Here is a 24,804-nt window from a genome sequence, read left to right as displayed (position 1 = left end):
CCACATTCCTTGTTTATAACGTCAACGGGAGTGTATTTGGATATTATATAACATGGGGTGTGATTTGTTTACCATTAATGGAGTACTCGATCGAGTAGTTGACAGACATATAGCAAAATCCCACCAACAAATTTATAAAACCAATAACCATCAATCCAATATGCTAATCATACCCTACGAGGATAAAAAGAGTGACATAGTCTTATGAAGTAGGCCTCATGAATTGTTTTGGTCTGTGCGCTCCGGACATTTTGATTTGTTGTGATCCGAACTACGACAAACACTACATTTCTTGGCTCGTCGACGTCTTTCTTGCCCTTTTTGATTTGTGGTTGATTCTTCCGGAGGTTCATTTTCTTCTGGAGGTTCATTCTCTTCCGGAGGTTCATTTTCTTCCGGAGGTTCATTCTCTTCCGGAGGTTCATTCAAATTGACGCCACTTATTGGGGTAGGGGCTGTGCAAACGCGCCTGTTGTGACCACTTTCCTTACACCTTCCACACACCTGTTTTCGTCTTCTTATCGACTCCTCCTCAAATGCAGTCCTAGAACGACTCATACTCGGACGTCCGGATTGACGGATGTGAGCCGGGGCGTGGACGACGATTGATGAGATCTCTGAGGGAACATTCCACTCATCGGGATGTGGGATACCTCTAATAGGAGCTTCATAAGTCTCGATTAAGTTGCTTGTTTTGAAATAGCCACTAACAAAATCATACACATTTAATCCGGCACGTCTGTAATAAAAATATTAATGTCACACAAAGGATAATAATATTAAATAAAAAAAAACATGAAGAAATAGTGATAACTTACCTAATAGCGGCAACAGCATGACGACATGGAATCTTATCCTCATCAAACTCACGACATTCGCATGTACGACTCACAAGGTCAACTTGGTGAATTCTTTTTTCCTCTTCGACCTTATAAATATGTGTAGTGGTTTCATACACTCTTAGGTGATGACTGAGTTCGACTTGCACCGCCAGCTTGTTGTAAGCCGCCTCTGTCAACTCATGTTGTCTGGACATAGCACTGGCCCGTCTCTCATCAAACCATTTTTCCACAATAGTGCGAAAAGTCTCAAGCAATGAGGATACTGGAAGCCGTCTTGCCCACAGTAGACGATAATTCAAGACCTCGGCAGCATTAGATGTCATGAAACTATACCTAGGTACTGGACTTCTCGACCTAGCCCACCTCTCAACCCCAATAAGGAAAAGTCTCGTATGAGCGCTATGGCTTTGCAACTCCAACTCCGAAAAGAATTTTTCAAAACCTTCAACTCGATAAGCATATGCCGCATTCTTGAAGTGGATTAATGCTTCCTTGCCAATTCGTGTCAAATTTTTATGCAAGTGGTGATAACACAATCCATGCGCTGCATTTGGATATACAGACCCAATAGCATTTTGGATACTCTTATGCTGGTCGGACACAATCATGAGACCTTCAGGAGGATTGTAGCACCTACGCAGGTTAGAGAGAAACCATGTCCAAGATTCATCGTTCTCTATTGGACCCAAACCAATTGCAAGAGGAAAGATTTTTTCATTCCCGTCCTTCGTGACAGCAACAAATAATACGCCTCTATTTCTTCCCTTCAGATGGGTCCAATCTACTACAATAATCGGCCGTAGAGAGCTTTCAAATGCACGAATACACTGACCAAGGGCAACAAACATGTGGAGGAACACATCTTCATGAGTCGTTTGATAGTCATATATAGTCCCAGGGTTACGCTCCTTCAACAAGTACAGATACGACGGGATCCTCTGATATGACTTTTCGAAGTCGCCATATGTCATGTCTATAGCTAAGCTTCGAGTTCGCAAAGCAAGGCTATACATCATTTTAATCCCGTGTAATCGAAGCATCTCATCGACCATCTCCTTCGGCCTCAAAACACACCCCTCTGCAACCAATCTGCGAGCAAAATAACTAGCTGCAACTTTTGCAGTCACCTGTCTTGCAACCCTTCGATCCAAGTCCGTATAGCAACTATGATCCAACGTCAGATTTGTAATCCTCCACATTGATTCACCCTTCCTGGCACGCATCTTAAACGAACAATCTTCGCTATGCTTGCATACGAATGCCAAACGTGTCTTGCTAGAACGTTGGGTGGCATATTCCACTCGATTTTCCATGTGATAGATTCCTACAACAACAATCAACTCATTCTTGGACCGAAATAAGGCATCCTTTACAAGGCTTCCAATGTCTGGTGCAAGAACTTCTTCCCATCCTAGTGTTGGCACACTATCAAGTTCTGGAACCGGAATAATCCAATTGCGCTGTATACGCTCTACACCGTCAGGATCCTCTCGGTTAGCCTGATCATCAGACGAGAAGTTTTTCTGTGGTGGCTGACGTATCCAAGCGTTATCTTCAGTTTGCATACTCTGAAGCAAATCAGCACGACAATTAGCTTCCTCATCTTCGTCTGAAGCATCGAACTCTTCGTCTGGAGTATCTGTGATTAAATTAGATAGAAAATACAACTATTTAGCATCAACGAATAAAAAAAATAAGAGAAACTGTTTCTAGTAACTACTCGATGGAGTACTCGATGGTGTACTCGATCGAGTACTCGATGGAGTACTCGATAGAGTACACCATCGAGTAGTGGGCAGTCCACCAATGATTGGTGACTCCATCGAGACAGCAACAATTAAACATAACACAACACAAAATAACATTGTCTCACCTGATTCAGAATGTGGCGTTGTGTCATGTAGGGGCGCCGAGCTGCTGCCTGCCACGTTCACATTTACATTGGGTAAAGAATATTCATCTCTAATGGTGACGTAAACCATTGGATTGTCCTTTTGCTCATAAAGTAAGCGAAATAAATCTGTATCACTTTGCAAAGAAACCTTCAATCTTTCGCCGTCAGTGTTTCCTGTCAAGTAAAACACCAATAAATCTGCACTCGACGAACGACACATAGCATCCCTAATCTGATGCATAAGACGATCACGACTGATCTGATCCACTGCCATGAATACGGCAACAGTATCTCCATTTACATACTCCGTTCCATGCCAACGACCACTGTGTCGTATAATAATACGTTGCCACGACGACATCTGTAATTATATTAGATAGAAAATACAACTATTTAGCATCAACGAATAAAAAAAACAAGAGAAACGGTTTCTAGTAACTACTCGATGGAGTACTCGATCGTGTACACGATGGAGTACTCGATCGTCTACTCGATGGAGTACTCGATCGTCTACTCGATCGTGTACTCGAGTGGTGAACTCAATCGAGTACACCATCGAGTAGTTATAGTCTACCAATGATTGATATTACAACACAAAATCAAATTAAACAAATTGTCATCAAGTAATCAAAAACTCGATCGTGTACACCACCGAGTAGTGAAGAGCAACACGAAAATTTTCCAATATTATCACAATAAACATTGTTTTATAATCATGCTTTTGTAAAGGTACTTTCATTTATGAAATACTAAAACCTTTTTTTATTAGCGAATCATGTATTCGTCACGTGGCTTCTATCGAGTAATGAAGAATCTCGATCGAGTACACGATCAAGTACACGACCGAGTAGTGAAGAAAAACCCTATTTTTTTTCAATATTATCACGATAAACCTTTTTAACTACTTTATAATCATAATTTTGGAAAGGTATTTGCATGTCATCAAATACTAAAACCTTTTTGTCATTAACAAATCATATATTCGTCATGTGACTCCTATCGAATAAAAGAACTCGATCGAGTACACGATCGAGTACAAGACCGAGTACACGACCGAGTACACGACCGAGTACTGAAGAACAACCCTAGGTTTTTCAATATATCATCAAGAAAAAGATTTTTTACGTACCTTTGTAAATTCTTACGAGAATAGTGCACTAAGAGGGAGTATTTGCTTCTATTTTATAAAACTTTGAACGACTTCTTGAGGAAAAACGAAAGAGCTTTTTTCATAGTTTTCTTCTTCCTTCTTTGCATGAATTTGAAGTATGTCTCCAACAACTCTCTTCAACTACTCTCTTCCAAGAAATTAAGTAAAAGGTGGCTTCATTTATATTACATTCACTCAATCAAGTATGTATTTCAAAAGTAATTTGTTCCCTACAAAAGATATAGCTTCATATAGCTATTTTCGTAGATGGACATTAATGGTGGTTCATGGGTTGGTGGAGAGAGAGAGAGAGAGAGCAAAAGAGAGACCCGAGATAGAGAGAGATGTGGACGACGGCGATCGGTGGCGCGACTGCTGCTGGCGGCGACGCGGACGGCGGCGATCGGTGGCGCCGACTGGTGCTGCTGGCGGCGACGCGGACGGCCGTTCGCTGGCTCCTGTTCGCCGCGACTTCTGCTGCTGGACGGCGAGGCTGTTGCTGCGGCTGGCGGCTGTGGCTGACGGCGACTGGAGTGGACGCCGACGATGACTTGGCGGCTGGCGGACGTGAATTCCAAGCGTCACTTTGGTGTGAAAAATCCCAGCCCTATTACTACGTTGCAGACGTGAATGAGAAAGGTAGAAAATTGTTGATTTTCTATTGTTTTATTTATATATAAAGTTTAAATAAAAACATAATATAAGTATGAAATAAAAGTATTGAAAAGTCAAAGGGCACTCTAGTCTTTTAAGTTAAAAATGGTTGTTTAACTTATGTTTCATAAGGAGGGGATATATAACTTATGTTTTTATGAAAAATGGCTAAAAGTGATAATTCCCACTAGTTTGGGACGTTATAATTGAGACGGAGAAAGTATAATTTATAGGAAGAAGGAAAAATAAAGATAGTAAACAATTCTATTACGGATTAATTTGATCAAAATTTCAATTAATCGTAGCCGAAATTTGTCAAATTCAGTAACCATAATTGCACCTGAAGAACGGTTCGGCTAACCCTAACAAATGAGAATAGAAGTGTTTATAGTGGGATTATTTTGTAATTAATTTATTGCTGAGAATTGTGAGGTAGTTCAGGTGTTTTTTTTAGTTGTAGATATAATCATATACTAATTGTTTTAGAGCCGTGCAACTCTTAGACAATTTAATATTGTGGGTTGGGCCGGTGGTATTAAAATTTAAATAGCAAATTGATATTATCGGGCTGACTTAATTTTGATGTTCTCAGATTATTAAGGCCTGTAGCCCCAACAAGATTTGTTTATTTTTTGCTGATTGAGTAGGTTAAGAGCATTCCCAGCAGATCACATAAATGCATCATTAACTCTAAATTTAGGCTAAAATAATTGAAAATGAGATAAAAAATGCATCCAGCAGATCCCCTAAATTGGATGGGGCCCACAAAAAATTTTACACCTACCTAAATTCAATCTTAAATTTACACCCACCCTAAATTTATTTTAAGCTTATAATTAGTAGGGCCCACACATAATTATTGTTTTTATGTAGAATATAGGAGATCTGGTGTATGCATTTATAAAATCGAGATCCTAAAATTAAATAGGGAAGCTTTAGGAAGAAATATAGGAGCATAATTTTGGGATTTCTGCTGGGAGTGCTCTAAGAGCACTCCAAGCAGATCACCTAAATGTATCACTAACTCTAAATTTAGGCTAAAACAATTGAAAATGAGAAAAAATGCATCCAGCAGATCCCCTAAATTAGATGGGGCCCACAAAAATTTTTACACCTACCTAAATTCAATCTTAAATTTACACCCACCCTAAATTTATTTTAAGCTTATAATTAATAGGGCCCACACATAATTATTATTTTTATGTAGAAAATAGGAGATCTGGTGTATGTATTTATAAAATTGAGATCCTAAAATTAAATAGGGAAGCTTTAGGAAGAAATATAGGAGCATAATTTTGGGATTTCTGCTGGGAGTGCTCTAACAAGATTTATTTTGTTGATGGTTCTCAAAAAAAAAAAATAGATTTATTTTGTTGATTTAGTTGGTTTGATGATAAGTGTGTGTGTTGACATTTTATGTAATTATTATTGTATTTTCTGGTGTAAAATTTTTGTATCGTTGAAGATGGTGTATAATGAATTTGAGGATGTTGGGCCGACTTAGATATTGGTTTATTGTTGGAATGAACTATGGTCCAATACTTTTTTACAGTGTATAGCAATTTAAATAAGTTAGTGAATTGATATAGTCTGTAATTTTCAGTTTTTTTTTTTTTTTTTTTACTTTGGAAGAGGGGATTAGGGGAGCGGTGGGGTTTGATCCTTGGACATCACTGTTCGTAGTCAGGAGTTCACATCGCTTGGTGTTCTATTGAGGACTGTAATTTTCAGTTTGATAAATTAGTTTTTTTCTCATAAAACATAATCATAAAGTATATATATATATATATATATATATATATATATATATATATATATATATATATATATATATATAGGGAGCGGTTATTCAATAAACCACTCTTATTTTAAGAATTGCGAACCAGCAAAAATGCATGAATTTTATGCATAACATTTATGAATAAACTGTATAAAGGTACGAATTGCGAAAAATAATTTTTTGCTACCTTTGGGATTCGAACTCAGGACCATGAATTTATCCAACAAGGTGATGAATCAACCGTAGATCTTGATGATCTAAGGGCTGAAAATGGTTCCTAATTTATATTTTAAGAAGTGTTCTTATTTTAGCCTTCCCCTATATATATATATATATATATATATATATATATATATATATATATATATATATATATAATTTTCTACACTAGTTAATTAATATGCTATGCTACTCATTTATTGTTCCATTGATGGGAAAAAAATAAGAGGAAAGTATACTTTTAACTTATTCATAGATTTATATTAACTTATTTGTTATTATCATTTTTCACGAAACACAAATATATAGTCATTTTCACTATAATCTATCTATATAGAATTTCGTTGTTTTTTTTTTTGAATGATTCGATTTGATTTGTATCAGTGGAGATTTGTGGTGTTTGAATCCTTCCTCTTCAATTTTCATTGACCCAATGATGCATGTGGAGTCCCTCAGAATAGCAAGCAAGACTGGCAAATGTGGTGTCCTACGAGCCTTTTCTTAGTATACATTTATGACGTACACAAATAAGTTGTTTATTTTTAAGCAATATGAATAACTAGAAGTGAATCCATTAATTGATGTTTGGTTTAGATAATGAGTTAACCATTACTCTTATTTGAGGCCGGGTAACTCAATCACCCAATTTATTATCCCTTAAAATAGAGGGGAAACAAAAGGAAAAAAATTCCTTACTAATGTTTCATTTCTATTGTTAAATCAAACACTCAATACACATAATGATTATTGTTACCATTTCATTAAAGTCTTTCCATTCCTTTACTTGAACCAAACGAGCACTACGTTATCAGGTAGTTGAAAGAGTAGTTGAATAGTTCTTATTTCTTATGTTACTCTTCAACGCCCCATTTGTTATTACATAGAAGTTTAATCGATCTATTACTCCAGAAATTTTAGAATTTGAAACTTTTATTTTTCAACGCACTCTCGATTAGATGTATAATCGACTAATTGAGTCAAGTAATTGCAAATTCAAACTCAGTAGTTGTGAAACTTGAAGCTCATTTCAAGATCGAGTCCAACTCGGTTGTCCGTCAACATTAACAAAAAAATAAATTTATTAATTATTTTTATTTAATTTTAAAAATATTATTATGGTATGTGTAAACAATCAAAATATTAAGGGTAAAACAGTAAATATATCGAAAGATTTGTGAGTCTAGAATTGTTGAGCGTGAGCTTGAACTTTAGTATCACATTGTTGTTTTAATTAGAGAAGAAAAGTTGTGAAATTTGAATTGTAATTTATCCATTATAAAGAAGAGAGATTGTACAAGTGGGTGAATATTTTGGAATCAAACACACCTCACTGTTATTCACAGTGTTGAGCGTTGAATTGTCGTTGTGAGTCTAGAAGGCGGGGAAGCTGCAATTAAGACATACGGTCACTAATAATATGATCATAAGAATATGATGCAGGACCTTCTGTACTAGGCATAACTTTGAAAATTCTACCGTTTTAATGGAAATATTTAAGTGAGATAAGTCATACATGGATGGAAATATAATCGAATCTATTATTCAATAATAAAATTATTTAAAAAAAAAACTTATATGTAGAAATAGTTATAAGTTATAACCATTCAAATTGTAGATTGAGCGAGTGATTCTCGAACGTCCATCTTTAATTTGTTTTGAATTTTCTTATCCCATTAGTAGGTTGTATAAATAGAAAATAACGCATCTTACTAAATGGATTGATGAGACCAAATTGTAGGCTGTCAAGACTTTTCCTTCGTTTATGTTTCTTCCTTTGTCTTATCGACTCCAGTCGTATTCATTATTTTCAAGGAAGTCCACGCCTAAGTCATGCCCGTGTTTCACACTTTCACTAAGTTTCTTTTCTTCCTTCTACTAAAAAAAGAAAAATGGAAAAGAAGGGCAATTATGAATTCTAATTGAATAATCTTGCTTATGAAATGTTCCTATCTGTAATTAAGATATTTTTATTTTATTTTATTTTGATTTGATAAAAAAAAAAGATATTTTTTTGATGGAATACATATGAGATTTTTTAAATAAGATATAAAGATAATATTGTAGAAAAAAAGAAGAAGATAAAAGTCTTTGATGTGGAAGTAGGGTTTCCATCTTATACAACTATCATTATTTTCCATCTTTGATGTGGAGTAATACTAGCATCTGTCAGGACTTTATTTAAGATCGATTTAATGGCTAGTTGCCAACCTTTACCGCTTTAATTTACGTTCATTTTTTTTTTCTTTTAGAAAAATATTTGGAAATGGAGGATTGAGCTTGGTCTCTTCTCTTGTTCTTGAAAATGTAGAGAAATACCAGATTGTGGTGTTATATCGAATCGGTTAATCGAAATTATAATCGATCCCAAGAAAATTTTAAATAACTGATGTTATGCTTAAAATTGATGTTAAAATTAAAGAAGAAGAAAAAAAAAGAGAAGAGATGAGACATAGGAAGAAAAGAGAAGAGAAGAAAGAGAGAATAAGCTTGTGAACAGTAACCCTAATAGCTATTTATACTCCGGGTCATGGTGCCGAATTTGGTCTCTCGCGGGTCAGGGTTGGACCTATCGCTATGCGGCGGGTCGCACAGGAGACCGATTGTTTTTCAAATAGCTTTCTTGTATGTGAAATACTAAGGAAGCGTTTGACGTGAGTAGGTTGTAAATAAACTAAGCCGTTCGCAAATTATTTAAATCTTGACTCGAAAAAAGTTCTCGTTTAAATTCGTTTAGAGAAGTTCGATAAGTAAACAAATCAAACTTGAGCTTGTTAGTATTCGGTTAGTTAGCTCGTAAATAAGTTTGTTAAGTGATTGAAATTGAAAAATACTCCCTCCCTCCACGAAGTGAATATCCATTTGGAGACGGTACGAGTTTTAAGAAATGTATTGAGTGTGGTGTTAATAGAATAAGGGTCCTACTTTTGAGGATATTAATTAAAGGGTTGTGTGTGGTACCCTTGCTGAAAAGAAAAATGGGTACTCGTTTCATGGATGGACTAAAAAGGAAATGCAAATATTCATTTCGTGGATGGAGAGAGTATAAATTGTTAATTGGTACAACTTATATTTATCATCTAAAATCATCTATATATATTAAAGCAAAATAAATCATATCCTACGAGGCATTCTATAATCACTCCATTCTTATTTTTTCTAAATTTTAATCAATTTCTATATTTAAAAACCATTAAAAATCTAAAAATCATGATATATTTAAATACTAAATATCTAAAAATTCATTATATAAATATTCCAAAAAAAAAATTCTATCCTACGTGGCGTCGTACAATCACACCATTCTAATTTTCCTCTCTCTCTCTCTCTCTCTCTCTCTCTCTATATATATATATATATATATATATATATATATATATATATATATTAAAGCAAAATAAATCCTACCCTACGTGGCATCCTATAATCACCCCATTCTAATTTTCCTCAATTCTCATTGATTCTTATTTTTTTTTCTAAATTTTAATCAATTTCTATATCTAAAAATCACTAAAAATCTAAAAATCACGATATATTTAAAAACTAAATATCTAAAAATCATTATATAAATATTCCAACTAAATAAATTCTATCATATGCGGCGTCGTACAATCACTCCATTATAATTTTCCTCAATTCTTATTCATTTTTATTTTTTATTTTTTAATCATTTCCATATCCAAAAGCTATTAAATATCTAAAAATCATTATATATCTAAAAACTATTAAATATCTAAAAATATTTATATTAGTATTCCACTGATCAATAAAATTTTATTTATATTCATACACGAAAAATAGAAAATACATATATTTGTAATTTTAAGGTTGTAATGATTATTGTGGAGTATTAATACTTCATGATATCCAACTCTCCAATTTCAATTTAAAAACGTACTTGATTTACATTCTTTTTTTTTTCTCTCTAAATTTTAATCAGTTTCCATGTACAAAAACCATTAAATATCTAAGAATCAGCATATATCTAAAAACTATGAAATATCTAAAAATCATTATATTAATATTTCACAAATCAAGAAAAAAAAAATTTATATCCATAACGTAATTATTAATGCATTTGATACAGAAATGTTTAAGAATATAGCTATCTTAGTCCCCTAATGAGATGGTTGATACGATAAATGATTACGTCATGTCTCTAATGTCTACCAAAGAAAGGGTTTACCTAAGTTCAGACAGCATTTACGAAGAAGGTTGACAAATTGACCTCGATGAATAGGTATTCTCAGTTGAATATCTCGACACGATCAAGTGTTCAGGATTGTCGAGTTATGAGATTAAATTGAAAGAGAAATGCATAGTCATGCTTCTCAAAAATATGATCAATCTAATGAGCTTTGCAGTGGCACCAGACTGATAGTAACTCAACTTGGGAAACACGTAAGTGAAGGCTAACTCATTTCAGGAAAAAAAAATGCGTGCAAGAAGTTTTCTATAGCTATAATGATTATAATTTCATCACAACTCTACGCGGGAATCTCAAAAGTCACTAAAAAAAGAGGTCATACGCAAGACGCAACAACTAACGTGGTGTATGATGAAATTTTCGATAGATTATGAGGTAATTGCAAATTTTATAATTTATTCAAACTTTTAAAGTTAAGTCATTAGTGATATTATCTAATTTATTTTTTCTTATTTTTTTTAATTACTGATTCAAACTACAGACATATAATATAGTTACGTTTCAAATAATTGTTTCAATTTCTCTTTTAATATTTTTTGAATCGAAACTTTGCTTACATAAAAATTTCATAAGATATTTAAATTAGGTCGGTCAATTTTAAATAAATATTATAATCTTTTACTTTAAAATAATTTCATTAAATTCTTTATTTTAGTGCAAAAAATTCATGAAATAAAAAATACATTAATAATTTCAAAAATTTATATTTTAATAGACTTACTAGTTAATAATAATTGTATTCCCTCTCTAATTAACTTTGTTTGTTATAAGAAAATATTTAATAGTATATTTGTTAACTTGAATGAAATAATTTATTTTCAAAAGAAAATAATCAATATTTTGAATATAAATATAAATTAAAAAAATTCGTATAGACTCGATTAAGCTCGTAAACCTCTAAATATTTGGTAAACAAAGTTCGAGGTCTGACTCGATACTATACAAATCAAGGTTCAGCACATCACTATTCTATTTGATTCGACTCGATTTAATTACAATTCTAGATGCGAGTTATAAGGCATGACTGATAGAATAATATAATTTAATTAAATATTAATTTTATCTATTTAATACCTCAAACCAAACATCGCATTCATCATTTTAAACAATTCGAAAACTTATTTATCATGTCTTAAAAAAACCCAAAATATTCGACAAAAACTTACATACATCCACCCTAATTAAATGCAATTAGAATTATTCCTAAATCAACAATTAAATCTAATAAACATAATTGGAATTGGGCTGACATGACATGACTTTGTGTTGTTTGGGCGGGAAAGAATTATCCCAACCTCAGCAGGGGTTGATGTAAGGGGAGGATTGAAGCGGGCGAGCAAACAGAAATGTCTTTATGGGGTAACAGCAAAGTCTGGATGATTCTATTGATCCTCCTCATATACTTTTCATCCTGGGCCACCGCCCAGCTTCCCTACCGATGTACCAGCAATGGGAATTACACAAGCAACAGCACATACAGCGCCAATCTCAACGCCTTACTCCGCTCTCTTTCCGTCAACATGAGCGACTACGGCTTCCGCAACGCGTCGGTGGGGCAGAGTCCTAACACAGTCAACGGTCTCGCCCTGTGCAGAGCCGACCGAACCCTCCAGCTGTGTCGCGATTGTGTGGACTCCGCCACGCGCGAGGTGCTTCAGTCGTGCCCCAACCAGAGAGAAGCTGCTGTATGGCACGAATTCTGCACCTTGCGCTACTCTAACGACGCCATATACAGAACGCAGATAGATATTCCCACGATTCTGCTAGCAAATGAACGAAATGTTACAAATGGAGCTAGGTTCCGGGAGGAGAGGGCGACGTTGGTGTCCGAGCTCATGAACCAGGCAGCTAACGGCGGCTCCCAGCTCAAGGTTGGTGTAGGGAGTAGGAGTGTCTCAGATCCCGAGTATTCGGCAATTTATGCGCTGGTGCAGTGTACTCCTGATTTCTCATCACAAGATTGCTGGAGTTGCTTGAGCGAGGCTTCCCGAGGTTACCAAACTTATACTTTTCAGGGCTTCAGAGTGCTACTCCCTGACTGCAATATTCGCTATGAACTTTCTTCATTCTACAATGAAACTCGCCTCAGGGAATTAAGGCTACCAATTGTTGGTTCACCACCTCCGCCCACCTCGCCGCCAGGTAATTCTGCTACCTCTGTCTTCCTTGTGCTATAAACTCCCTAAATTTAAATTTGGAAATTTCTTTGTTCGGCCCCCTAAGAATCTAAGATGAACCTGTTGTTTTTATGTGAATTGCTGTCAGAGTTTGATTAAATTGCAAGCTTTCTGATGTGTGCGTGTACTTATGAAAGATGTTTGCATTTATTTATTCTTCAAGATTTGTTGTTGTTTGCAAAATGTAAATTGGGTTTTAGATGCTTCTCCTTCCCCTCTTTGCTTAAATATTAAATCCGAATATGCGGTCTGTTTCTTTTGTCATTTGCTTGAATGGATCATCTATGAAGAACTTCTTCAACCATAAACTAGCCCAGAATAAATAAGTTCTACTTCCAAGTAGCAGAAGAACTACTATTTGTAAATATAAATCAGACTGCTTTCATGGCATTAATCAGACATTTCATTCTAAATATGCAAATATATGATGTTGAAAATAATCAGCGAGCAATCTAATTCACAGGTAGATTAATGAGCTTTTTCTTATTTCCGCAGGAGCCAATGGCAATAATACAAGACCAGGAAAGAAAGATGATAACACTACAATACTTATCATCGGCATTGCTGTCCCAATTGGAGTGGCTCTAATACTTATTGCTTGTGCCATCATCTTCATTAGAAGAAGAATGAAGCGGAGTAATGCATATGAAGTCGCCGAGAGTGAGTATTTTTTTACTTCTTATTTTATCTGTATTCATCATAAGAGATCTTCAAGTAATATGGAATATCATATAGTAAATTTAGTGAGAACTGACCCTCGATTATTTCATCTGCTTGGTGAATCTGCAGCTGCCGATATTAGTAATATTGAATCCCTGCAATATGATTTTAGCAGCATTAGAGCTGCAACTAATGATTTTGATGATGCTAACAAGCTGGGGCAAGGTGGATTTGGGGCTGTTTATAAGGTAATTTAATATTGCACTTGAATAAATAAGAACAAGCATGATTATCAGATCAAGAAATATGGGACTATTTTGTTGTGAACTCAGGGGAAACTTCAAACCGGCGAAGAAGTTGCAGTTAAGAGGTTGTCCAAGGATTCCGGGCAAGGAAACATGGAATTCAAGAATGAGGTTTTGTTGGTTGCCAAACTTCAACATAGGAATCTGGTCAGGCTCTTAGGTTTCTCCATGGAAGGAACTGAGAGGGTACTAGTATATGAATTCGTTCAGAATGCAAGCCTTGACCAGTTCATATTTGGTAATCCTTTTCTTTAGTTTCTTTGAATATCAATCTTTGGTTGCTCATTTTGGTAAGTAGTAATGGTTTGCATTATACTGGACAAGCAGATCCAGTCAAACGTTCGCAGTTGGATTGGGATAGACGCTACAAGATCATAGGGGGTATTGCAAAGGGAATTCTGTATTTGCACGAAGACTCTGTTGGGAAATCAGTTCCCCATCCAAACTTGGTAGAAGCAAGAAATAAGAAAAAACTAGACACAATTTAACAACACAAGAATTTAACGTGGAAACTCCAAATCCGGAGAAAAACCACGACCCACTGAAAAATTACTATATGATAAATTTCTACAATCACACAGTATTTCTCACCCTCTCGACTCACAACCACTACACTCTTACAAGCCTTTGAAAACCTCTCACCCCTCTAAAACAAAGAGCAAGGAATTTCAAACTAGAAGTAATCACAAGACTAAAGGTAGTGATTGGTGCAATTGTATCAAAGACCTTGGAATTCCTTAAATAACCTAAGGGTCTCCACCTACTTTGATAGCTCAACCAATGTGGGACAAAAATCCCCACTTTCATTTTTAACACAATTCCAACAATCTCCACCTTGTTAAAAATGAAAGAAAAAACGCCATTGTCTTCACCGACAATTATGATTCTTATCACAAAGAACCATCATCTTCAAAAGAGAATAAACCTACTCCACCAAATGAGTAGAACACTTAGAATAAACCATTCTAAGAATTTTACTTCGGCACATGTCGAAAAAACCTTGCTGAAATTTTTGGTGCAACCTTCTAGCTTTTGGCCCTCCTAGAAGTCATCAGCCATCGACATACTTTTCACCACACACCTGCATCCATGCCAAAAAACCATGCACATGTGGTCCAACTAACATCGTCACATCCTCTATCATGGCCATTGGACATGCCATAAGGATATTCATGTCCTCAAAAGACATCATCAACAATGATGTTAGCTGCTTGTTCGGAGCTTTCTGCCGAATCCGCTCCACCTGGACAGTTTCGCTTCGTATGGCCGGGTTTTCCGCACCTCCAACAAACAACGCCCTTGGAGTCTTTCTTCCTCCCTCTGCTAAAGGCCACCATTGCTGAATTTTCCGATGAAGGACGTCCTTCACTCATCAGCCTTATTTCTTCCAAAAGAAGTTTGCCCGTGACTTCAGCAAAGACCAGAGTTTCCTTCCCATAAACTAATATTGGTTTCATGTGTTCATAGGAACGTGGAAGAGACAAGATGAGTCTCAACGCCTTATCCTCATCTTCAATTTTCGCTCCAATACTCTCCAGTTCAGAGATAATGCCATTGAGAATACTCAAGTGATCTGAAATCTTCACACCTTCATCCATCCGTAAGGTATGAAATTGTTCCTTCAAATACAACCGATTCGAGATGCCTTTTGCTTGGTACAGAGCTTCCAGCTTTTCCCAAAGCTCCTTCGCACTCGAAATCCCATGTACATTTGCAAGTACATTCTTGGCCAAGCAGAGACGAATTGTGCTTGCCGCCTTCAGATCCAGATCCTCCCAATCTTCATCACTCATACCGGACTTGTTGTTTGCGTCATCATCTGCACCGGGCTTTTTGACTGCACCCGGACTTCCTTCCAGGGCCTTGTGTAACCCAGATTGTATCAACACATCCTTGACTTGCACTTGCCACAAGCCAAAATTTATTATTCCATCGAATTTCTCCACGTCGAACTTCATTTGGACTTGAAGTTGACTTGACGTACCGCTTCTCCACCAAAATGAACAGCCGTCTCGCAAAAGACACCCCGCCCAGATCTTTCTCAAGAAATCCTTTCTGATATGGAAGATCAGACAATGCTGCAACCACAGAGCATACTTGGAATATCAAGAGACCTCAGCCAGGCTCTGATACCAATTGTTGGGAAATCAGTTCCCCATCCAAACTTGGTAGAAGCAAGAAATAAGAAAAAACTAGACACAATTTAACAACACAAGAATTTAACGTGGAAACTCCAAATCCGGAGAAAAACCACGACCCACTGAAAAATTACTATATGATAAATTTCTACAATCACACAGTATTTCTCACCCTCTCGACTCACAACCACTACACTCTTACAAGCATTTGAAAACCTCTCACCCCTCTAAAACAAAGAGCAATGAATTTCAAACTAGAAGTAATCACAAGACTAAAGGTAGTGATTGGTGCAATTGTATCAAAGACCTTGGAATTCCTTAAATAACCTAAGGGTCTCCACCTACTTTGATAGCTCAACCAATGTGGGACAAAAATCCCCACTTTCATTTTTAACACAATTCCAACAGACTCTCGACTCATGATCATTCATCGTGATCTGAAAGCCAGTAATGTACTGTTAGATGGAGATATGAATCCCAAAATTGCAGATTTTGGCATGGCAAGATTATTTAAACAAGATGAAACGCAAGGAAATACAAGCAAGATCGTTGGAACTTAGTAAGTCCAAAACTAACCAAGTATATTAGTAGTTTCTTCCTCTCTTACTGAAAATTTTAATCTGCATATGCAGTGGATATATGTCACCTGAATACGCAATGCACGGGCAGTACTCCGTTAAGTCAGATGTGTTTAGTTTCGGGGTGTTGGTTCTGGAAATCGTGAGTGGTCAGAGAAATGTTTGTATCCAAAATGGGGAGAATGCAGAGGACCTCTTGACTCTTGTAAGTACAATCATATCTATCAATGTTAATTCAGTAGAATGATTGCATTGCAACTAATGGCCACACATTCGCAGACATGGAAGAACTGGAGAGAAGGGACAGCTGCAAATATGATAGATCCCGTGCTGACGAATGGTGCGGGTTTTGTACGTGACATGTTGAGATGTATGCACATGGGACTGTTGTGTGTTCAAGAAAATGCTGCAAACAGACCATCAATGGCTTCGGTCGCTCTAATGCTCAGTAGCTCAACAATAACTCTGCCTGTACCTGCTGAACCTTCATTTTATATGGCTAGTCGCTATGGTCCCACATATCCAATGGTTCGAAATTCGAAAGAGTCCAACTCCAGCGAAAGGTTGTTTAGAACAGGCGTATCTGAAGGCTCATCTGTAAACGATGTTTCAGCAACCGAGTTATATCCTCGTTGATTTTGTCATCCTGATTCCTGGCCGGAGGTTTGTGCTTTGCTTAGCACACATATTATTAGTATGCATATAATTTTCTTCTGTTTTCTGTTTTATCCGTGTGTATGTGACTTATGTTGTAAATAGTATTCCCTCCGTCCCGACTTTTGGTATCCAGTTGAGAACGACACGGGTTTTAATAAAGTGATTGATGTGTTGTGAGTGGAATAAAGGTCCCACATTTTATGTGAGAGTTAAAATAATTAAAGTGGAGTAAGGGCTCCACCTGCTTTTACTAAAAATAGAAATGGATACCAAAATATGGGACGGCCAAAAAAGAAAAGTTGGATACTAAAAGCTGGGACGGAGGGAGTAAATGAAGAAGAAAAACTGTTTTAAATTTGGTTATTCGAGTATATATATATATATATATATATATATATATATTTTTAAAGAGGAATAATAGTGGTCCACATTTCTCGTGACTTGAACCTCCGACCTATTGATTAGAGGACAAGTGTATTATCAATCGAGATACACTTCAGTGTTATTGTTGTCAAAGAATTTTAAACAAATATTTTTTCTTTGACGACAAATTATTGGATTAGCGATAAAATAATTAATAGTACTCCCTCCGTCCCATGGAGCAAGACCAAGTTTTCTTTTTGGTCTGTCCCATTAAACAAGGCCAATTTCTAAAAATATCAAAAAATTTACCCTTTATTCACATTTTTTTTTCACCTACCACACTTAACACACAAAATACTACTCCCTCCGTCCCACTAATGAAGACACACTTTCCTTATTGGGTTGTCCCAATAATAAAGACACATTTCTAAATATGGAAATAATTAGAGCTTAAGATACATCAATTCATTGCACCTTAATTAAGGCATAAATAAGACAAAAAAAAACCCTAAACCAATTTTCTACACTCGACCTCTCTCTCCTAGAATCGACCCCCTCTCTCTCTCGGCTCTCTCGCCGCCGGCGCCGCCCTGACCGCAACACCTCCCGACGAAGGCCGGCGGAATCCATCCCCATCTCTTTCTCTCTCTCGCCCGACGAAGATGTCGCCTCAGTGGTGCAGCCGCCGCCTGCTTCTTCTTCTCCGACCAAACAGCCGTCACCCACCCCCTGTTCGGCCGTTACCCACCCCCCTCTCTTCTCCTTTCGACTGCACAGCAGCGGTGGCTTCGCTTCCTCCGACGGAATTGTTTGCCTCCTCTCCTTCGTTCCCTCCCTCCTCGCCGGTGGACTAGGGTTTGCACGGCGGCGGATCTGGGGGCTAGGGTTTGCAGGTGCGGCAGATCTATGAAGAGAAAGAGCAGCGGCGAAAGGAAAGGGGTTTGATTTTTGGCCGAAGGATCTGTGACTGTGAGTGTGTGTTTTGAGCGAAAGAGATAGATTAGTGGGAGAGGGGTTCGATTTTGGGTGGCGTAGCAGAGGGAAGAAGAAGAGTTGTGGTCGGCGGTGATGGGCGGCGACGATTCTGCCGAGAGAATCTGTGACATTTGAAATAGGCGTGCATTTAATTTTCTGGGTTTGATTTTTCGGTGGCATAGCAGAGGGAATCGGCGGTGGTGGTCGGCGGCGACGGTGGTCGGCGGTGGTGATCGGAGAAGATGAGAGAGAGTTGAAAGTTAATAAAGCCCTTATCAAATCCTTAATCAAATACACTAATGATGCTAAATTACCTTACCTTAAACTCCGTGCCAAAATAAAGTGTGTCTTCATTATTGGGACGGAGGGAGTAATTTCTTAATTTTCGTGCCGAAAAGAACTAGGTATTGCTTCATGCGAAGGGGGGAGTACTATTTACAGTGGCGGAGCCACATTGGTACAAGGTGTACCCCCAAATTTCTTATATATATATAATACAAGAAAAAATATAATATATCATTTTAATAATTATAATATTCATGTTAATTATTTAATATTTTATAGTGCTTTGTTATATTAGTTTGTTAAATTTGTATTATTTTTTACTTATTTTCATTTCTTAGATAATTTTTAGTATTGAATTTGAGTCAATGATCGAATCAAAGTAAAATTATGAACTATTAATAATGAATTAGTTTATTTTTTTAGAATATGAAATATATATATTTTTTTAAATGCGTAACAGTAGGTCTTTATATGCTTTCAATGTACTTGTACGTCGTTGGATGAATAGAAGTGCGAACAACTATTTATTATATTAAGTGATTGATTCTAATTATAAGTTCATTAAAATTCTACTTGAATATAAAAATGAATTGTACGGATTGTTTAAAATAATTAGCTCGGGAGCTCTCGCCCCCGAATCCTCATACAAATATTTTCAGACATCGTATAAATTTAGTACCCCCAAATCACGAATCCTGGATCCGCCACTGACTATTTAGGTTAAAGGTTTTAAGTTTGAGTTTGCCATAACATAATTTTTAAATTTTATTTATTTAATTAAAAGAAATAGTAATTGTTGCAATAAATCTCTGTCTCTTTCTCTGGGACCCTCGAACTGTGGAATGTGTTGGGCATTGACCATTGACGAGTCACATACGTCTTCGTCAGTATAATTAAGGTCATCAAGACATTAAATTCCAATAGTAAAATGGTTAGAGCCGTGTAGAGAGGCACAGCTGACATCTAATAAATCCAATTTTTAAAATTTGGATTTTATATGAATTTTATATAACGCCTTCAGCTCGTAAAAATATGATTTTTTTTATTTTAGACCGTTACACAAAAATATAAGTATTTTTATTTTTATACACTATTTCACCACACTTTCTTTACTTTTTAGTTTTATTTCACCACACTTTCTTTAATTAAAAATGACTAATGAGAGGTGGGTTTCGATGGAAATTCAACTTTTGAAAAATCTAAACTACTACTTAATAACAAAAAAATTAAGCAATAAAATCAACGAGTTTCTTATCTATTGTTCTAGCAAGTGAATTTAGTAGGTCCATAATATCACTGACATAAAAATATGGTTTTCCTTATTGGGTGATGGGATACACCTAACAAAGGTGGCGGCTTTCTCTCTAATGAGTGCACCATATACATCTTCTGCTTTGAATATGTATACTTTATATTCCAGTCATTAATTTGATAAATTTGTAGTATATTGTAAAAGAGTATTTTTTTTAATGAAATTTTTAGGCTAAACAATTTGATAAATTTGTAGTATATTGTTAAAGAGTATTTTTTTAATGAAATTTTTAGACTAAGCAATTTGATAAATTTGTAGTATATTGTTAAAGAGTATTTTTTTAATAAAATTTGTAGACTAGACAATTGGTGAATTCTTTGCGAGGGATTAAGTGGTGGACGTCCAATGTTCACGCCTATAAAGTTAGCTGTTGTCTAACTTTCAATTGTTCATCGTTGGTGAGATTTTGAAAAGATATAGTGGTTAAGAAAGATGGAGTCTTATTGCAAGTCCATCTGTATCTTAACTTTAGATAGAGATAGTGAATCGTTTTCTTGGACAAGGCCCCCTCAGATATATGTGTTTTATCACGCTGTTTTAATTATATTTTATGATACAGTATCATCATATGTACTTACATTCCCCGTTGTGAGAATATATTTATGTTTAGACATGTGACAATTTCAATTTAATTTACACAATTATGATGACTAATTAAGTCTGTATTCTAATTATTCAATTAAAATAAATTTTTATCACTTTTACAATTAATTATTTTATATATCTCAATCCATCAAATTAAACATCTTAAATCTCACTATGCCATAATATGCATAAGTCGCGCCTTCGTCAATTTAAACTATACTGACCCCAATTCTGACACAATTTATTATGCCTTAAAAAAAACCAAAATATTCGACAAAAACATACATCAACCCTAATTAAATCCAATTAGAATTATTCATCAATCATCAATCATCAATCAATAATTAAAATTTAAAATTTATTAATCATAATAAAAGACTAATTAACCTAAGTGGAATTGGCCTCACGTCACATGACTTTTCATTTTCGTTTTTTTTTGAAAAAAAGAAATCAGACCAATCAGAAAGTTTCTAGTGTGAAACTTATTAAATGAATTAGACTTTGTCTGGTTTGGATAGAAACTAGAAAGCCATCCGGAAAGAATTATAGCAGGCTCAGCTCAGCAGGGAGGGTGAATATATACTTGAAAAGAAGGGGGAGGATTGAAGCAAACAGATTTTGGGTTGTCTGCTGCTTTCCCGTAATGTCTTTATGGGGTAACAGCAAAGTCTGGATGATTCTATTGATCCTCCTCATATACTTTTCATCCTGGGCCACCGCCCAGAATCCCTACCAATGTACCAGCAATGGGAATTACACAATCAACAGCACATACAGCGCCAATCTCAACGCCTTACTCCGCTCTCTTTCCGTCAACATGAGCGACTACGGCTTCCGCAGCGCGTCGGTGGGGCAGAGCACAAACACAGTCAATGGTCTCGCCCTGTGCAGAGCCGACCAAACCCTCCAGCTGTGTCGCGATTGTGTAGAGTCCGCCACGCGCGAGGTGCTTCGGTCGTGCCCCAACGAGAGACAAGCTGCTATATGGTACGAATTCTGCACCTTGCGCTACTCTGACGACCCCATATACAGAACGCAGACTGCTGATCCCACGTTTATCCTGAGAAATACACAAAATGTTACAAATGGAACTCGGTTAAGGGAGGAGAGGGCGACGCTGGTGACCGATCTCATTAACCAGGCAGCTAACGGCAGCTCCCAGCTCAAGGTTGGTGTAGGGAGAAGAAGTGTCTCAGATCCCGAGTATTCGGCAATTTATGCGCTGGTGCAGTGTACTCCTGATTTCTCGTCAGAAGATTGCCGGAGGTGCTTGAGCGAGGCTTCCCGAGGTTACCAAACATATACTGCGCAGGGGTTCAGAGTGCTAAACCCGAGCTGCAATATTCGCTATGAACTTTCAACATTCTACAATGAAACTCGCCTCAGGGAATTAAGGCTACCAATTGTTGGTTCATCACCTCCGCCCACCTCGCCGCCAGGTAATTCTGCTACCTCTGTCTTCCTTGTGCTATAAACTCCCTAACTTTATTGTTGATGATCCTGTTGTTTTGATGTGAATTGCTGTTACAACTTGATAAAATTGCAAGCTTTGTGATGTTGCGTGTGCTTATGAGAGATGTTTGCATTTATTTATTCTTCAAGATTTGATGTTGTTTGCATAATGTAAAATTGAGTTCTTTATGCTTCTCTCTCCCTCCCCTCTTTGCTTAAGTATTACGTAAATCAGAATATGCGGCCGGAAAACTTAACAACTATCTACAATTTCCATTCTGTTTCTTTTGTCATTTGCTTGTATGGATCATCTAATGAAGAACTTTTCAACCAATAACTAGGCCAGAATAAGTTCTACTTCCAAGTAGCAGAAGAACTACTATATGTTACTCCATATAGATCAGACTGCTTCCATGCCATAATTGCCATTAATCAGACATTTCATTCTTAAATTAAATATATAAATATATGATGCTGAAAATAATCACCGAGCATAGAATTCACATGTAGATTAATGAGCTTTTTCTTATTTCCGCAGGAACCAATGGCAATAATACAACACCAGGAAAAAAAGATGATAGCTCTACAAAACTTATCATCGGCATTACTGTCCCAATTGGAGTGACTCTAATATTTATTGCTTGTGCCATCATCTTCATTAGAAGAAGAATGAAGCGGAGTAAGGCATATGAAGTTGCCGAGAGTAAGTGATTTTTACTGCTTCTTTTATCTGTATTCATCGTAAGAGATCCTCAAGTAGTATGGTTTACCATATAGTAAATTTAGTGAGAACTGACCCTCGATTATTTCTTCTGCTTGGTGAATCAGCAGCTGACGATATTAGTAATGTTGAATCCCTGCAATATGATTTTAGCAGCATTAGAGCTGCAACTAATGATTTTGATGATGCTAACAAGCTGGGGCAAGGTGGATTCGGCGCTGTTTATAAGGTAATTTAATATTGCACTTGAATAAATATGAACAAGCATGATTCTCAGATCAACTAATATGGGTCTATTTTGTTGTGAACTCAGGGGAAACTTCAAACCGGCGAAGAAGTAGCAGTTAAAAGGTTGTCCAAGGATTCAGGGCAAGGAAATATGGAATTCAAGAATGAGGTTTTGTTGGTTGCTAAACTTCAACATAGGAATCTGGTCAGGCTCTTAGGTTTCTCCATGGAAGGAACTGAAAGGGCACTAATATATGAATTCGTTCAGAATGCAAGCCTTGACCAGTTCATATTTGGTAATCCTTTTCTTTAGTTTCTTTGAATATCAATCTTTGGTTGCTCATTTTAGTATGTAGTAATGGTTTGCATTATACTGGACAAGCAGATCCAGTCAAACGTTCACAGTTGGATTGGGATAGACGCTACAAAATCATTGGGGGTATTGCAAAGGGAATTTTGTATTTGCACGAAGACTCTCGACTCAAAATCATTCATCGTGATCTGAAAGCCAGTAATGTACTGTTAGATGGAGATATGAATCCCAAAATTGCAGATTTTGGCATGGCAAGATTATTTAAACAAGATGAAACTCAAGGAAATACAAGCAAGATCGTTGGAACTTAGTAAGTCCAAAACTAACCAAGTATATTAATAGTTTCTTCCTCCCTTACTGAATATGTTAATCTTCATATACAGTGGATATATGTCACCTGAATACGCTATGCACGGGCAGTACTCCATTAAGTCAGATGTGTTTAGTTTCGGGGTGTTGGTTCTGGAAATCGTGAGTGGTCAGAGAAATGTTTGTATCCAAAATGGGGACAGTACAGAGGACCTCTTGACTCTTGTAAGTACCATCATATCTGCCAATGTTAATATTAAAGCCAAATTATGCAGTAGAATGATTGTATTGCAACTAATGGCCACACATTCGCAGACATGGAAGAACTGGCGAGAAGGGACAGCTGCAAATATGATAGATCCCATGCTGATGAATGGTGCGGGTTCTGTACGCGACATGTTGAGATGCATGCACGTGGGACTGTTGTGTGTTCAAGAAAATGCTGCAAACAGACCATCAATGGCTTCGGTTGCTCTAATGCTCAGTAGCTCAACAATGACTCTGCCTGTACCTGCTGAACCTGCATTTTATATGGCTAGTCGCTATGGTCCAATGGATTCAATTTTTCAAAATTCGAAAGAGTCCAACTCCAGCGAAGGCTTTAAGTTTCGAACAGGTGTATCTGAAGGCTCATCATCTGTAAACGATGTTTCAGTAACCGAGTTATATCCTCGTTGATTTTGTCATCCTGGCCGGAGGTTTGTGCTTTGCTTAGCACACATATTATGCATATCCGTGTGTATGTGAGTTACAGCTTCTGAAATAGTAAAGCTGCGTAGGTAATGCTGTAAACAGTAAATGAAGAAGAAAATGAACTGATTTAAATTCCGAACTACGAGATGTAATGGGATTTTATTATAAAGGATTAAGTCCGCAGATATATTTGCCATTTTCTTGTGGCAGCAAAATGTTACATGCTGTAAGATTCAGATCATAATCTCAAAATAATTTAAGATAAATTACCTTCAAAGAAGTAGATTGAAAGGAGATGTAAATAGAATAA

General features: G+C 36.4%; 3 protein-coding genes across 5 annotated transcripts; 2 read left to right on the top strand and 1 right to left on the bottom strand.

Moving 5' to 3' along the window:
• Window positions 1-216: 216 nt before the first annotated feature.
• Window positions 217-3,010, bottom strand: LOC131025476 (uncharacterized). Its single transcript, XM_057955271.1, has 3 exons — window positions 2,716-3,010; window positions 819-2,481; window positions 217-739 (listed from the first exon to the last, which is right to left on the bottom strand). Exons 1-3 carry the CDS (start codon window positions 3,008-3,010, stop codon window positions 217-219), a joined length of 2,481 nt encoding a protein of 826 aa, XP_057811254.1.
• Window positions 3,011-12,060: 9,050 nt separating this feature from the next.
• Window positions 12,061-17,386, top strand: LOC130985731 (cysteine-rich receptor-like protein kinase 44). Its single transcript, XM_057908831.1, has 8 exons — window positions 12,061-12,885; window positions 13,416-13,580; window positions 13,710-13,828; window positions 13,913-14,123; window positions 14,213-14,304; window positions 16,437-16,582; window positions 16,656-16,806; window positions 16,881-17,386. The coding sequence occupies exons 1-8, from the start codon at window positions 12,090-12,092 to the stop codon at window positions 17,235-17,237; spliced, it is 2,037 nt and encodes a 678-aa protein (XP_057764814.1). The 5' UTR covers window positions 12,061-12,089; the 3' UTR covers window positions 17,238-17,386.
• Window positions 17,387-21,203: 3,817 nt separating this feature from the next.
• LOC130985729 (cysteine-rich receptor-like protein kinase 44) lies at window positions 21,204-24,690 on the top strand. Of its 3 annotated transcripts, none has more exons than XM_057908826.1 (7): window positions 21,204-22,217; window positions 22,769-22,933; window positions 23,062-23,180; window positions 23,265-23,475; window positions 23,565-23,802; window positions 23,876-24,026; window positions 24,117-24,690. In XM_057908826.1, the coding sequence occupies exons 1-7, from the start codon at window positions 21,422-21,424 to the stop codon at window positions 24,477-24,479; spliced, it is 2,043 nt and encodes a 680-aa protein (XP_057764809.1). In that variant the 5' UTR covers window positions 21,204-21,421; the 3' UTR covers window positions 24,480-24,690. The 3 variants fall into 3 exon arrangements, with proteins under 3 accessions (XP_057764809.1, XP_057764808.1, XP_057764807.1); XM_057908825.1 differs by having other exon boundaries at window positions 21,275-22,217; window positions 23,059-23,180; XM_057908824.1 differs by having other exon boundaries at window positions 21,293-22,217; window positions 23,876-24,690.
• Window positions 24,691-24,804: the final 114 nt, after the last annotated feature.

Source organism: Salvia miltiorrhiza, chromosome 5, assembly GCF_028751815.1.
Source record: "Salvia miltiorrhiza cultivar Shanhuang (shh) chromosome 5, IMPLAD_Smil_shh, whole genome shotgun sequence".
NCBI lineage: Eukaryota > Viridiplantae > Streptophyta > Magnoliopsida > Lamiales > Lamiaceae > Salvia > Salvia miltiorrhiza.
The sequence above is the reverse complement of the archived record's forward strand: the minus strand, read 5'-3'. Positions and strand labels throughout refer to the sequence as shown.